The following is a 15315-nucleotide window of genomic DNA, read 5'->3' on the forward strand; positions in this document are numbered from 1 at the left end:
ATTAATATTATTCTATAATAATCTAAACATAAATTGATTACTTCGCCAAATCCTCTGCTGTGATCGGATTAGGATACGCTTGCTCGATCATTTCAAGAACCTTGTCAGGGGTAAGAGGAATTATCTCAAATTGCGAGTCTTCAAATGATACTGTAAAATAAAAAAAGGAAAAAATGTAAAGAACATATTGATTCTGGATCTGGATATATCATGAATGTTTAAAAGTATGAGATCATTGTTATTCCAAGCACCATTTCAGTTGCATGAAAACACCAGTAGTAACAATTTTTCAAAAAAATGCATGACAAATGCCTCATCTAGACACAACAACCCATAAAGAACACTCCTAGGTCCTAGGAACATGTTTTTTTGTTCGTTTTTGGTTCGAAAACAGCCACTGAGGAAGCCTGAAAGTCGTAGGCGAAATACGTATCTGTCGTGAATAAAATATACATAGTAGAATTAAATTGGATAAGTTTTCTTCTTTTTTAATTTTAGGAAAATGTTCTCTTTGGTTATCATGCATCTTGCTTGCAATAGCCTGGTTTCTGTTATTTTACAAAAAAACAAGTTTTTACCACTTGAGCACGCCGATTTTTATAATTTAACGTAATATATAACCTGTCTTTTGTCGCACAAATATACAAAAACATTATTTTCTTGTATATACTGTAAACAAACCATTGAAAAAGTATATACTAAAAATAAAGGACACAATTTTCTAACATTTTGCAATAATATTTTCACTTGTACATTGTTTCACTCCATTAAGAAAATTAAAAAAAATGAACTTTTTTTCGATTCTTCAAGCAAACTGTCAACTTTCTTACCGTTCGGCTGGTTCCAAAGACCACCACCGTCAGCGCATAATTTTCTGTCGAATAGGTCAATTAAAATTTTGCCTTCAAGTTGGCATTGAGATACGTATAGATGTTCGAATCTCAACTAATAATAAATGTTGTTTTCGTTTTTGCGGTGTAGCTACACCGGTGTAGCTTTTTTTGCACCAAAACTGTTCGTTTTCGATTTTTGTGCTACACCATTGCTACACTTTTTCTACACCAGCTACACCAGAAAAAAAGAGAGTGCAGCTAGCGCAAATAGGAAAACACCAACACACCCATACCACATCACTGCTGCTGCACCGTGAGCGTTCGGTTATCCAGCGAAAAGCGTAGCACCAAACGGTGTAGCTACACCACAAAAACGAAAACGACATTATTAGAGTCCATATGAATATATGATCGAAATGTCGCTGACAGCTTATCCGGCATGCTTTTCAACATCGCTCTTGAGGGCTGATTTGACGAGCAGATATCGTAACAAGAGGTTTGGTTTTCAGTAAAGGTAGCAAACGTCTTGGCTACGCAGGTGCCTTTGATATTAAAGCCAATAGCTTTACCATAGCGTATAGCATTGGGTAGAGCGTTAGACATGAAAAACTAAAAAGAGAAATTGGACTATTTCATACTTAGTGGTCCTCCAGATAAATATTTTCCCATGATAATCAACACTCGAGCTTCTTTTGAGTGTACTTTCATGATAAAGTAATCGATCGCATCGTTTTTACGATGTTGCCCATTAGAGGGTTAAAGACCAAATACATGATTTCTAGATGATCAGACGAGACGAACCTGCAGCCGGTGACGAACCAAAAGTGATGGATGAGTTCGTGTTTGCGGGATAGCTGGTGGCCGCGAACATCAACACAAATAAAAAGGTTTCAACGCCGTATTCAAGCAAGACATTGAGTCTACTTTGCCCTTCGCAAAAAGCTACGATCAAGAGGCATTAGCTGCCGCATCAAAGCTGACAATGTACAACACCATGACTGGCAGATTTTATAGATTCGCCAAGACTTACGGAAGACATACGCGCCTTTGCGGACGATATTTGGCGAACTGAAACCTGGAGTGGGGGGGGAGGTAGGGTTGCCAAGTGGCCGGTTTTTGGCAGGCCCGACCGGTTTTTTACTTTCAAAGCCGGTGGCCGGTCAATCCTGCAAAAAGGCCGGTATTCTGACATACGAAGCACGATTTGTACTTTTTGCCTGATTTGTTAAATTTTCTGATAAATTCATTAACAATCCTGAGCAGTGGATCATTGAAGATAGCCAGTTTTGCAGTGACAATACTTTGCTTCTGGCGGTAATATACATTAAATTGTCCACTAGCACCAAAAGCAAGTAGTTGTCACTCTGAAGCTAGCTATCTTTAATAATCTATTCAACGTTCATTGTGGTTTCAACTGTGATGTCCTGCCGTTCGCTATCTCCACAACTGACTGCTCATCCCATTTACACAAAAAACTGTCAACCGATTTCCGGCGACTACCCAAATAATATGTCATTAAACGCACATTACACATTCCAGGCAAATCCTCTAATAGCATGCCATCCCCCCCCCCCTCCCCCCGCTTCTCCCTCCGCATTTTTTGAAAGCAGGACCGACCGGCCGGTTTTTGTAATTTTGTAATTTTCAGACTTGACAACCCTAGGGGGAGGTGGGCTTTGAACAAAATGTCAAAAAAAGTATAGCTCATATGGTCGATGTTAAATTGTGAAATCAGACCGGACCAAGTAGCAAAATTATTTAAAAAAATAACTTTATGACAGCAAACGATTAAGAATTTCTTAAGCTACATTTTAATCTAAACAGAATACATAAATGACGCAAACAGCCAGATATTCGAAATGACTTCAAATTGATTCGATTGATAGCTTTAAACTACATAGCAGTAGTAAACTTTGACTTCGTTTTTCTTGAAATCAGATTTTTGTCACTTGGTTCGGTCTGACTTAATACCGACCATATGCGACTTACCTCTCTACAGCATCCAAAACAAATGATTTTAGCCGAAATTGCCTAGATTTCTATTATCTACAATCCGGAAGGTAGGGATCGCGACACGTTTTCAAAACGTTTGTTTTCGTCAAATCTTAACAACTAATTCATAGGGTGCGCGCTTGCGAATATGAATAGTTACCAAATATTCAAATTAAAAATGAACTCGCCTAATTTGAATGAAGTGTTATTCATAACGTTTGCATTAAAAAAATGGACTTTTTTCGGATGGTGATATATAAAACTAAGACAGCTAATTGAGTTTGATAAATTTCCCATGGAAGGTTATTATATTAGTTACAAGCAAAAAAATTCTAGAGCTCTAGCAGTCGAACTTTAACCGTGATGGCGAAAACAGTGAAGCTATTCCGTTCAGAAGTGCGCGCGTTCAAAGTACGGTACCTCCGCGTAAAAAACGGACATCGTGCAGCACTTTGTGGACGCCAGATACGCCCGTTCTGGCATCTACAATATCTTGGCACTATTTGACAACAATCAGAGCATTGAAAGAAAGCCCGGTTCCGGACGACCGACGACCCCGAGCGACAAGAAGCTCTAAAGGATGCTGAAGAGAAAGGCCGAGGGAAAAGTGGCTACATCACTGCGTGCGCTTGGTCAGGAGGTCGGTGCAACCGGCCAAACAGTGAAAAAGTACCTGGTGAAAATGGACATACATATCAGGAAGCGACATGTCCCGTCCACTGGTCTCGGAGCTGCAAGCAATGACGCAACGACAGCGGATGAATAAGATGGTCAAGATGATTTTCCCGGCAAATCGCGACGTGGCGGTGGTGATGGACGACGAGACCTAGCTCACCCTACTACTACTACTACTACTACTACTACTACTACTACTACTACTACTACTACTACTACTACTACTACTACTACTACTACTACTACTACTACTACTACTACTACTACTACTACTACTACTACTACTACTACTACTACTACTACTACTACTACTACTACTACTACTACTACTACTACTACTACTACTACTACTACTACTACTACTACTACTACTACTACTACTACTACTACTACTACTACTACTACTACTACTACTACTACTACTACTACTACTACTACTACTACTACTACTACTACTACTACTACTACTACTACTACTACTACTACTACTACTACTACTACTACTACTACTACTACTACTACTACTACTACTACTACTACTACTACTACTACTACTACTACTACTACTACTACTACTACTACTACTACTACTACTACTACTACTACTACTACTACTACTACTACTACTACTACTACTACTACTACTACTACTACTACTACTACTACTACTACTACTACTACTACTACTACTACTACTACTACTACTACTACTACTACTACTACTACTACTACTACTACTACTACTACTACTACTACTACTACTACTACTACTACTACTACTACTACTACTACTACTACTACTACTACTACTACTACTACTACTACTACTACTACTACTACTACTACTACTACTACTACTACTACTACTACTACTACTACTACTACTACTACTACTACTACTACTACTACTACTACTACTACTACTACTACTACTACTACTACTACTACTACTACTACTACTACTACTACTACTACTACTACTACTACTACTACTACTACTACTACTACTACTACTACTACTACTACTACTACTACTACTACTACTACTACTACTACTACTACTACTACTACTACTACTACTACTACTACTACTACTACTACTACTACTACTACTACTACTACTACTACTACTACTACTACTACTACTACTACTACTACTACTACTACTACTACTACTACTACTACTACTACTACTACTACTACTACTACTACTACTACTACTACTACTACTACTACTACTACTACTACTACTACTACTACTACTACTACTACTACTACTACTACTACTACTACTACTACTACTACTACTACTACTACTACTACTACTACTACTACTACTACTACTACTACTACTCGAAGCGATCGTTGGAGGATATGGAGCGGCTGGTACCCAAGTCGGCCAACCCGCCCAGCGTCCCATCAAGAATTTCCGGACAACCCTGAAGCGTAAGGTCTACTCCAACCATTTTGTCGCTAAAACTGAGAAGGAATTGATCTATAAAACGAAGAAAGAACTCTAATACATGCCTACGCGTATGGTTTCAACCGCCATGGCGAATCTTCTGGTATACTGCTGGCGGGCCGCTCGCATGGGCGTAGAATTTTTTGCTTGTAAACTAATATAATAACTTTCTATGGGAAATTTATCACACTTAATTAGCTGTCATTGTTCTTTTTTTATCACCATCCGAAAAAAGTTCATTTTTAATGCAAACGTTATTAGAAGGGGTCCACATTATATTAGAACAGTATTTATAAATTAAACACTATGAAAACATCTCTAATTGTTTGTTGTTTGTGTGGTAAACTTTAAACATTTTATTTAGTTTTCGCAAACCAGCTGAAGTAGAACATAATTGAACGAAAGTGCAGCTTTGTGATTTGCAGTTTCATAGTTTATGCCAACTTCAGGGAGAACGTTAAAAGAGCTATGTATCATTTGGTAGAAACTGTTGGTACAAAAAGATAGGAGGTTTTGTGCCTACTGGAGAAGGAATGTCAAAGCTGTTCCACTCCAGCGGGCTTTTCCCTTCTCAAATAAATAAATAAATAAATAAACGTCCAAATACACTACAGAAAGATGCTTATCAAGCCAAGACGCTGTTCGAGAGCCATGGTTCGTCCAATGGGAAGTTAATGTTTGCTTCTGAATATACTACAGTGTTTAATTTGCTCGATTGTAGAAAATATTATCACATTAACCCGGTGCGTTCTGGAAATTATGACCACAAGCCTCAAAACTTTGCATTCAATTTTGTTACTTTTCAGCTAATCTGCGAAAACTAAACAATGTTTACATTTTTGCACTCGAACAGCAAAGAGTCATGAATGTTTCCATAGTAACTCCGTCAGGGCAAACCTGACGCACTTGTCAATTCGAGACTATCAAGTTGCTGATATTTGCTTGGTTTTTGTGTGAGATTAACCCAAGAGCGGTCGCATAAAAAAGTTGCGTAAGCGGTCGCGTCGTGTACTGAGTACACATTCTGTCTATATCTCAGGACTGGCATGAGATAGAAGATTGCGGTTTTCGACAAAGTTGTTTATCTATTTAAGACGCATCTAGAAACGAACAATAAAGTTTGAGAACTGATTCGCTAGGTGGCGCAAATGACGACCAAAATAAATGATTCTAGAATCTCGATACTAAAATCTCTAATATCTCGGGACTGAGAAGAGATAGAAGGTTGCTGTCTTTCAGTGGCGACTCGTCCGCATGTTCAACCTGTTCATAGGACAGGCAACAAAATTCAACCCGACAATATTTTTTTTCATCACTAGTTCATGATTTCGTTTGAACCGACGCATATGCAATACGATTAATTCGGTAAATTATTAGTTTAGTTTACGAAGCTGCTGAGCAAACCGTTCAACACGACGTTTGAACGTTGCTTTGATCTCAATGCACAAGCATATACCAACACATTATTCCTGGTGTTGATTCTGGGTACGAAGGAGATAAAAAACCTGATTTAATCCACCTAGTGGTGAAAGGAACCTTTGTTATACGGTCTTACTTGCTATTTGAGATAGAAATCGACACGTTTGGTTTACATGAAATTTTTGAAAATTGAATAAGTTTACAAAATTTGAACCAAATAGAAGCACTTATAAATTTTGATAGTTCCTTTTCTCATGAAATTGCTGTGTAAGTTGTTACTAATGAGGGTAAGTGCAAGTAAAAGTAAATTGTAAGATGAAATATTATTCTTTAACATATACATTGCGTAGTAAAGGTCTATTTTATAGGTTTTTGAACTATGCATAATTTTGTGTATTGCCATTCTATTTGATTCACAACAATAAAGTTTTCTCGAATTTTCTCATTTCATCAATTTTTATTAACCTGCGGTTACTCACGTTGTTGTATTTTGTACACCATGTGTAGGTTTTTGAATGCCATATTGTTATATAGTTACAAATCATATATTACATATATACTAACGTATATTCTTCAATAAACTTGTTATGAGCAAAATGTCAGAATTATTCAATGCATTATTACTTTAAATTGTTAGGAAAATAGATTAGCATAAACCGACATCACAGAAACGAAGCAAGTAGCATGTGAGGTGTACCGCAATTGGCCCCAACTTGAGTTTTCTTTCGTTTCTTCATATGGAAAAATGGTGCCTGTGTGCAGCAAAACTATCAGCAAATGTAAAATGTTTAAAATGTATCCGTCTGTTGGTAGTCGAGTAATTCGGGGTCAAAATCAGGGTATTTTTTTATAATCAAAGATCTACAGTTCGTAAACAAGGAAACATAGAGGTATACTATGTTCAGCAAAGTTATTTTTATTATTTATACAACTTTGTAATACATGAAAAAGTCATACAACAATTACAAAAATAGCTAAAATAGAAAAACTGATTTTTCAAATTCATATACAATAAATAAGATCTCTTCGTTGAAGAGATAGAAGGTTACTGTCTTCAGCAAAACTTCTTGTAATAATATGCTCTAAAACTTTGCAGAACACATCAATGTGTTATATTGAAACTGAAGGAAAATAATTTTTTTATTTCACTTTTAGGGGGATTAATCAAAATTCAAATTCTACCAGACGATAGAGCTTTCAATTTCAAGAAACTCTTCCAAAGGTTCGATAAACTTAAAACCAAGTTTTCCTAGTCAAAACTCTAGTGCGTACGTTTTCTTTGGTTTTGGGCTATTGTGCGCGCGAGTAACTGTGTTATAAAAGTTGGCGCGAGTGTTCGAGGGTTAATATCTTTTGACCGGTAAAACCAATTCTTATGAAATTTTGCATATATATTCGTAGTGTGAAAACCTCTCGTTTGATATTAAAATAATTGAAATTAGGTTATTTTTCTTGGTTAAAATCATTATAAATTATTGTTAATTTTGGTGTGGTGTATTGAATTACTCATAACTTTCAAATTAAACATCCAATCAAAAAACCATTCAATAGTGATCTATCCAGCTATATTACCTGCCAAATGAAACTAATAGCACGTAAATCGGTTTGGCCATCTCTGAGAAACAGGCGATAATTATTACCTTGTCAAAACTGGTTTTTTAAGCATAACTTTTAAACCACTTGTTTGTTTTCAATAAAAATTGGTGTGAAGTTTAGCAATAGTAAGAGCTTTTATTTGGTACTAAGATCGATGAAATCGGTTATGTGGTTCCGGAGAAAATCGTGTCACGTAATTTTCACATTTTTGCTTATAACTTTCAAACTAAAAGTCAGACCACGAAACCATTTGATAGTGATATACTAGGTAAAAATACCTTTCAAATAAAAGTTATAGCAGACGAATCGGTTCAGCCATCTCCGAGAAATAGGTGATTGAAAATTGAAGCGCACACACATACACACATACACACACACACACACACACACACACACACACACACATACACACACACACACACACACACACACACACACACACACACACACACACACACACACACACACACACACACACACACACACACACACACACACACACACACACACACACACACACACACACACACACACACACACACACACACACACACACACACACACACACACACACACACACACACACACACACACACACACACACACACACACACACACACACACACACACACACACACACACACACACACACACACACACACACACACACACACACACACACACACACACACACACACACACACACACACACACACACACACACACACACACACACACACACACACACACACACACACACACACACACACACACACACACACACACACACACACACACACACACACACACACACACACACACACACACACACACACACACACACACACAGACATTGCTCATTCGTCGAACCTGATCGATTGGTGTATGTGACACGGCCCTCCGGGCCTCAGATCGACTTCGTGTTTTTCGACCAATTCCTAAACCTTTGTTATATTGTATAACAAAGGTAAAAAGAATGTGAAACAGCTTTTACTCGAAAGCGCGCATTATTGTCTCATTACTCGTTCCTCTTCAGCATTGAACAACTTACTACCACATATCCCTATGGCCTGCGCTTTGATTCCATTTTATCTAGTCACGAAGCTAATGAGCAAAACGTTCAATACGACGCTTGAACGTTGCTTTAGAGATTAGCACCAGGAACAACGTATTGGTACGAAGGGGATGGCATGCATTATTCGCAAAATTTTCTCATTAACTCGTTCATCTTTAGCATTGAACAACTTACGCATATTGCTTGTGGTGCGTGTGGTGGTTATTCTTGAATTTGGTTCAATAGGTAAATTGAACGGAAAGTCTTAGGTTCGTAGTTAAAATTCAGAGACGAGTTTGCTGGTAAAGTAAACCGCCGTGTTCGGTTGTTATTTAAATAATAGGGGTATTCACGTACCGCTTGTTATGTTGCGTATACGGAGTATTGCGTATTTATACTGCCGTTACTCTGGCGCTTTCATAGAAACCGGAACTGCTATGCGAATTGCGGCAGCGTATACACGAAATACACCGTTTACGCAACCTAGCAAGCGCTACGTGAATACCCCTAATGTTTGTTTTATAAATAAAATATAGAATTTCGATAATAAAAAAAAAGTTGCATATTAATTTGTATTTTTCGCTGGTTGAACAGGTAAGCTAAACCACCACGAGTCGCCACTGCTGTCTTTGGCAAAGTTGTTTATCTAGACGAGATCAATCTGACAACAAAGTTCGAAACTGATACGATAGATGACGCTTATAATGAGAATATTGATTTTTTTGGAATAGCTCAGAGTCGTGACGAGATAGAATGTTACTGTGTTCTACAAAGTTATTTGTTCGAACAAGACACATTTGGTAATGCATAACAAAGTTTGAAACTGTCTCACTAGGTGGCGCACGTGGTCAAATTATAATCTTATCATGATATCTCATGACCATGATACGATAGACGGTTGCGGTTTTTGACAAAGTTGTGTGTCTAGACAAGACGAATTTGAAAATGATCAGTTACATTCGGAACTGTCCCGTTAGATGTCGCAGTTGGTAAAATCATATTTCTTTTTGCGATCTCAGCTTATGTCGAATAAACGGTAAAATGGCTTATCTGGTCTGGAAAGGAACACCAAAATGTTTGTAAATAGTATTCTCTTGGCGATTTTCCCAAAACAGAGTTTGTGAATCATCGACAATGTTGACAAACTGAATAATGCACATATCTCACCTAGAGATACATGATACTAATTCAACTTACCCATGTAGCACTCTTACGATACTCTTATTTATACCAATTTATTAATGACTCACATTAGTTATATAACAATCGGGTGTACAGTTTGATAATGAGTATGATAATGAAATGTATGGTAATGCTTTAAATATTAGAATGTTAGAATTATGTTGACACTCACGATAAAACAATACAAAACGAGCATTTGTTTGTTTTATTTCCTGCTATGATAATGAGAATAAAAAATGTGCATTAGATTCCTAACAATCCTATAGTATTCTTATACGGTCACCTATATCATACAAGAAATAACACACACGCAGGCTTGGCATACACTTTTCGCTTCGATTTTGCTCTTTTGATTACTGCATCTCAGCCAAGTAAAATTTGTAAAAGTGATATATGGGGAGTTTGTAGAATTTGTTTTTATCTACAATATTGCTGAAGTAAGCATTACTGTGCATTTTGTATTTATGGCGCTATAAGGCTGCTACCCTCTTGGTAGCAAAAAGAGCGCTCTTTTTGCTACAAACGGCATTGCTGCCCTACAGCGCCGTAAATACTAAAGATAAAACTTCACTTTCTTCAGCAATATTATAGATAATTACTAGCTCTACAAATGACCCATACACCACTTTTTCAAATTCTGCTTGACTGAGGAGCAGTAATCAAAAGAGCAAAATCAAAGCGAAAAGTGTATGCCAAGCCTGCACATACGTAATACAAGGAAAGAGTAAAGTATTCGAGCCCAATGAAAAAAAACAAGCTGTATGCAAATGAGTATCAAGAGAGTGCACTTCAGTCGTATTGTCGCGTTAGCAAAACAAATAGTTTTGGTTTTATCATCACGCACACGTTAATAATTGCAAGCATCAACGTTGCCATTAGGCCTGCCCGCCAAGTTAGCTCCGGGGTACGATGCTGGCCCAACAAGCCAGTCATCGTATGTTCGAGTCTCGACTGGGTGGTGCCGCTACAGAGTTAATATGATCTTTGCACTAGCCCCGTGATTTTCCTGTACTCTAATAACCGGCAGCGAAGTCTATCGATATAGAAGGGTCAAGTTCTCAAGTATGTTTATACCCATGATTTTGCTTGGCTGATAAATCTAGATTTTACCAGATTTTTTATTGCATACCCGACAAAGTTCAAAATCTTCCAGATATTTGGAAATGTGCCAGATTTCTGTTTATCCGTTCTGCAAAAAGGCATCACTCCTAATTTCAGACAACATTTTGTATCTGCGTTGAACAAAACTGGCAAGACGTTTCCCGAAAAAAAAGTTTTCCCCATCGGTCAAATTGATCGTCAGATTTTGACCAGACATTTATTTGTGTTTGCCAGATTTTCGAATAAACCAATTAGCGACCCTGGGAAGAATAGGGACTCAAACACTCTTAAAATATTTTTAAACAATGTGATGGAAACGCAGCACGGGTTTCCAGGTATCTTTTCCTGGTGATCTTTCTGGCTAGACGTTGTAGACGACGAAATTGCTTCGTCAAAAGAATTTTGATCAGCCTGTGCTCTTCATCTTGTCTTTTAATAAAAGTTGAAGCAATACGTATCAATTGCTTCTGTCAGGAAACCATAAAAATAGCTGTTGATTGACTGGAATTGACAACGCAATCAATGGTGAAAAGGACAACGATGCGTTATCTAACGTGTTTTGACTATAGAAATCACTTTGTAGCGAACACCAGTGTTCTATGTCATCATGGTTCCGCAATATTCCGAAGAGAAATTGATTTTCGCATCATCTCCACCTACTACTGACTTAATTCCGAATTTTATTTACCATCATCGGAAGTATATTGATCTGATAAACAACTTTGTCGAAAACATCAACCTTCTATCTTGTAATGGTTCGGAAATATCGCCAAATGAATTAAATTTCACCGTATATTCCATCTAGCGGACTAGTTCCAAACTTCAGTGTTCGTTACCAAATGCGTCTTGGCTTTACAAACAACTTTGTAGTAAATAGCAACCTTCTAGCTCATTACGGTTCTAAAATATTCCTAAATGAATTTAATTTCTTCATTATTAGCGCCATCTAGCGAATCTGTTCCGAACTTTGTTGTATGCACCGGATGTGTCTTAACTAGATAAGCAACTTTGTCGAAAGTCGCAACCTTCTCTCTCTTCACAAACTTGAGCTATTGCCCGCTTGTGTAACTTTTTTCATTTCAAAAAAGTGACGTTAGTAGTCGCGCTAGTGTACTGAGTACACGCGCGCGGACACACTATTTTTACTTTTTTTCGACCACTTTTTATTTTTCTTTTTGTTATATTTTGGCATCATTAGAAAGAGGAAGAGTAGATCTTCGAATAAAACCAAAACCTGGTATGATTTGATTAAAATTTCGATGATTTTTTCGCGTTTTTCGAAAACGCGTGTACCCAGTACACTAGCGCGACCGCTCTATGGGTTAAAAAGAAAGAAGTATTTTTGCTTTTGTTTTCATGCAAGTTTTGACAATTCGGTATGGGATTTCGTGTAAGTGCAAACAGGCTTAAAAATCTCTTTTAGTTTCGTAGTCGCGAATAGGTTGGTCCCACTAGCCAACATGTTCGCTCGTGGAAAACTGCATGCACTACACGGAAAGGTAAGGAGGCTAGTGGGTACAACTTTCGGAAAATATTAGCATGCCTTTGGCAACTTTGTTTACGTCAAGCTGACATTTCTACTTTTGATTGTTGTTGTAGAGCTTGTAGAGCTATATCAAGCGTATACGTGAGCGAAGTTGCCAAAAGCAAATCTAGATATGATCAATTTCCCACCGTTTCGTACGCGATGAATTATAACCATCGCGGGCGAAACCGTCGCCAGAATCGTCGCGGGGACAAATATCGTTTATTTTGTCAAGTAAATCAATAGCTTACATGCTAGACAAGCATAATATATACTTATAACTTACATATAGCCAAGCAGATTCTCTCTGCGACGATTTCAAGCTATCAAAAAAGTGAGCAGCGCGTTTTGTTACCAAAGAAACGGGCAATAGAATTAACAAAAGGGCGAATGTCGCAAATGTAAACAAAATGGGTGAGAGTTATTTTTTGCTGGATTAGCATAGGAAAATCAACCCTCACTCATTTGTTTACGCTTGCGAAATTCGCCCTTTTGTTAATTCTATCTTCAAATAAGCATTTTTGAAAAGTGTACCCACTAGTAGAGATGCCATAAATATAGATATTTGTGCATGCACAAATTTGGGACCCTACCATTTTCTCCGGAGTATTTTATTTTCTCGATCTAATCTTTTAAAAAACATAAATCGTTTATGGAGTACTTTAAAGTTCAGGAATATAAGTAGAGTTAGAAATCACAGCAACTGCAATAATTGATGGGTCCCAAATTTATGCATGCACAAACATCTGTATTTGTGGCAGCTCTGCCCACTAGCTGCCATTAAGTGCACGAAAAGGTGGATAATAAAAGAAATGACACGCGATTCATGTTGTATTGAACCAAACTAATCAAGCATCAACACTGCCTATATAATTGCAAAATTTCATGCTCGATTGGTTATTCAAATCAGTGTGAGTTACTTTTCTTCATTTCTACATTTCTTTTATTATAACTTCTTGAAGATAGCCCAAAGAACTCAAAAAATGAGTTTATAATGTCGAATGTTATTCGCGAAAAAAACAGTCAGCTTTCGTTCTTTGGACTACATATTGATCGGGCTAAAGGGATCTAAATGCCTAGATGTATTATACCATTTGTAATTTCTGCAGACTATAGATTACAGAGGCGCCGTGACACTCAAAATCCGCTAAATTTTGAAACAAAACAGAGAGTACCATCATAAATAAAGGTAACTCTCCGCTTTCGTTCAAAATTTAGCGGTTTTTGAGTGTTTCGACGCCTCTGTAATCTATAGTATCTGTAGTTATTTCTTCGGCCATTTGTGTTTCGGTTATTCGTAGGTAATCCGTTTTCGCCGCCAACATCTCGTGTGTACGAAAATGAAATAGCATTTCGCCGCTGCGTTTCACTCGACTACCGGCAGTCTAATTTTGGCCCGCTGGTAAATTCTGAGTCCATGGCATGCTGCCTCTGTCATTCACTGCAGCTCGATATAAAGATGTCAATAGGGTGGCTAAAGCCCATCTAAAACGAAGCCAAACGTCATTTCTGACATCGCATATTTTCTATCGAGGGACGGTTAGATGAATTATTTAAAAAGTAGAATATAATTTGAATAGAAAATATGAAAATTATTTTACCGAATATGAACGAATCACGCTGTTCATTAATCGTTTTGAACTAGCCAAAAACGCCAACATCTCTTTACATCGTCATAAAATTTGATTTTTCACTCACTGAACAATTTATAAACGATCCTCAACAACAAAAATATGAAATACTTTTCCGTTCCACTACGTTTTCCCTAAGTTTCCTATGTTTGGCTCTATACGCAAGTTCATATTTGAATAATAATAATTATTTTATGTATTATTTTGCTAAAGCCTCAATTAGGCGAGTTTGCTGGCTGCTAGTTAGCGAGTTGGCATATTGATTGTAAACTCGCCCAGTGTTTTTTCAGCACCACCTTCCCCTTTCAGCTGCCCAACATCGGAAGGACAAAGTAATTAAATTTTAGTAATTAAAAGTTATTACGTCGAGCGTCCTAGTAGAATCTCGAATACGAGTTAAAGGAAAAGAATAAAACGGTAAACTTTTCTTTATCTCGTAACAATTTGTTTACTCTAAAGTAGGCTGACCAGACGTCCCGGATTATGCGGGACTGTCCCGGATTTGGATGGCTTGTCCCGGATTACTAAGTGTCCCGGAAAATGTCCCGCATTCATTAATTTTGACGTAGGACTACGTCTTACGGCAAGTTTTGAGATAGGGTGTCATTCCAAAAAATCGAAAAATGCGAGCGTCACGAAAAATGATAGGTTTTGAGCGCTAATAGCTCAGCGGTTTTCCGATCGATTTTCAATATTCTTACACTAATCTCAAGTTTTTAGTCTTAACCTTGAAATGCGGTCATACATATTTAATCATATTTTTTTGAAACGATGGTTCTACAATTCACCACCATCACCAAATTTTTTGGTGAAGGAGGGGAAGAGCGGAAAGGGAAGGGGGTGAT

At 37.5% G+C, this 15315-nt stretch overlaps 1 protein-coding gene across 3 annotated transcripts in view; it reads right to left on the bottom strand.

The window, feature by feature from the left end:
* LOC128733081 (uncharacterized) overlaps positions 1 to 15315 on the bottom strand; it is a 74819-nt gene that overhangs the window by 8916 nt on the left and 50588 nt on the right. For all 3 annotated transcript variants that reach the window (XM_053826682.1, XM_053826680.1, XM_053826683.1), the window contains one exon: positions 42 to 150. In XM_053826682.1, coding sequence (XP_053682657.1) covers positions 42 to 150 — 109 coding nt within the window. The remainder of the gene's footprint in view (positions 1 to 41; positions 151 to 15315) is intronic.

This window comes from Sabethes cyaneus, chromosome 1 (genome assembly GCF_943734655.1).
Source record: "Sabethes cyaneus chromosome 1, idSabCyanKW18_F2, whole genome shotgun sequence".
NCBI lineage: Eukaryota > Metazoa > Arthropoda > Insecta > Diptera > Culicidae > Sabethes > Sabethes cyaneus.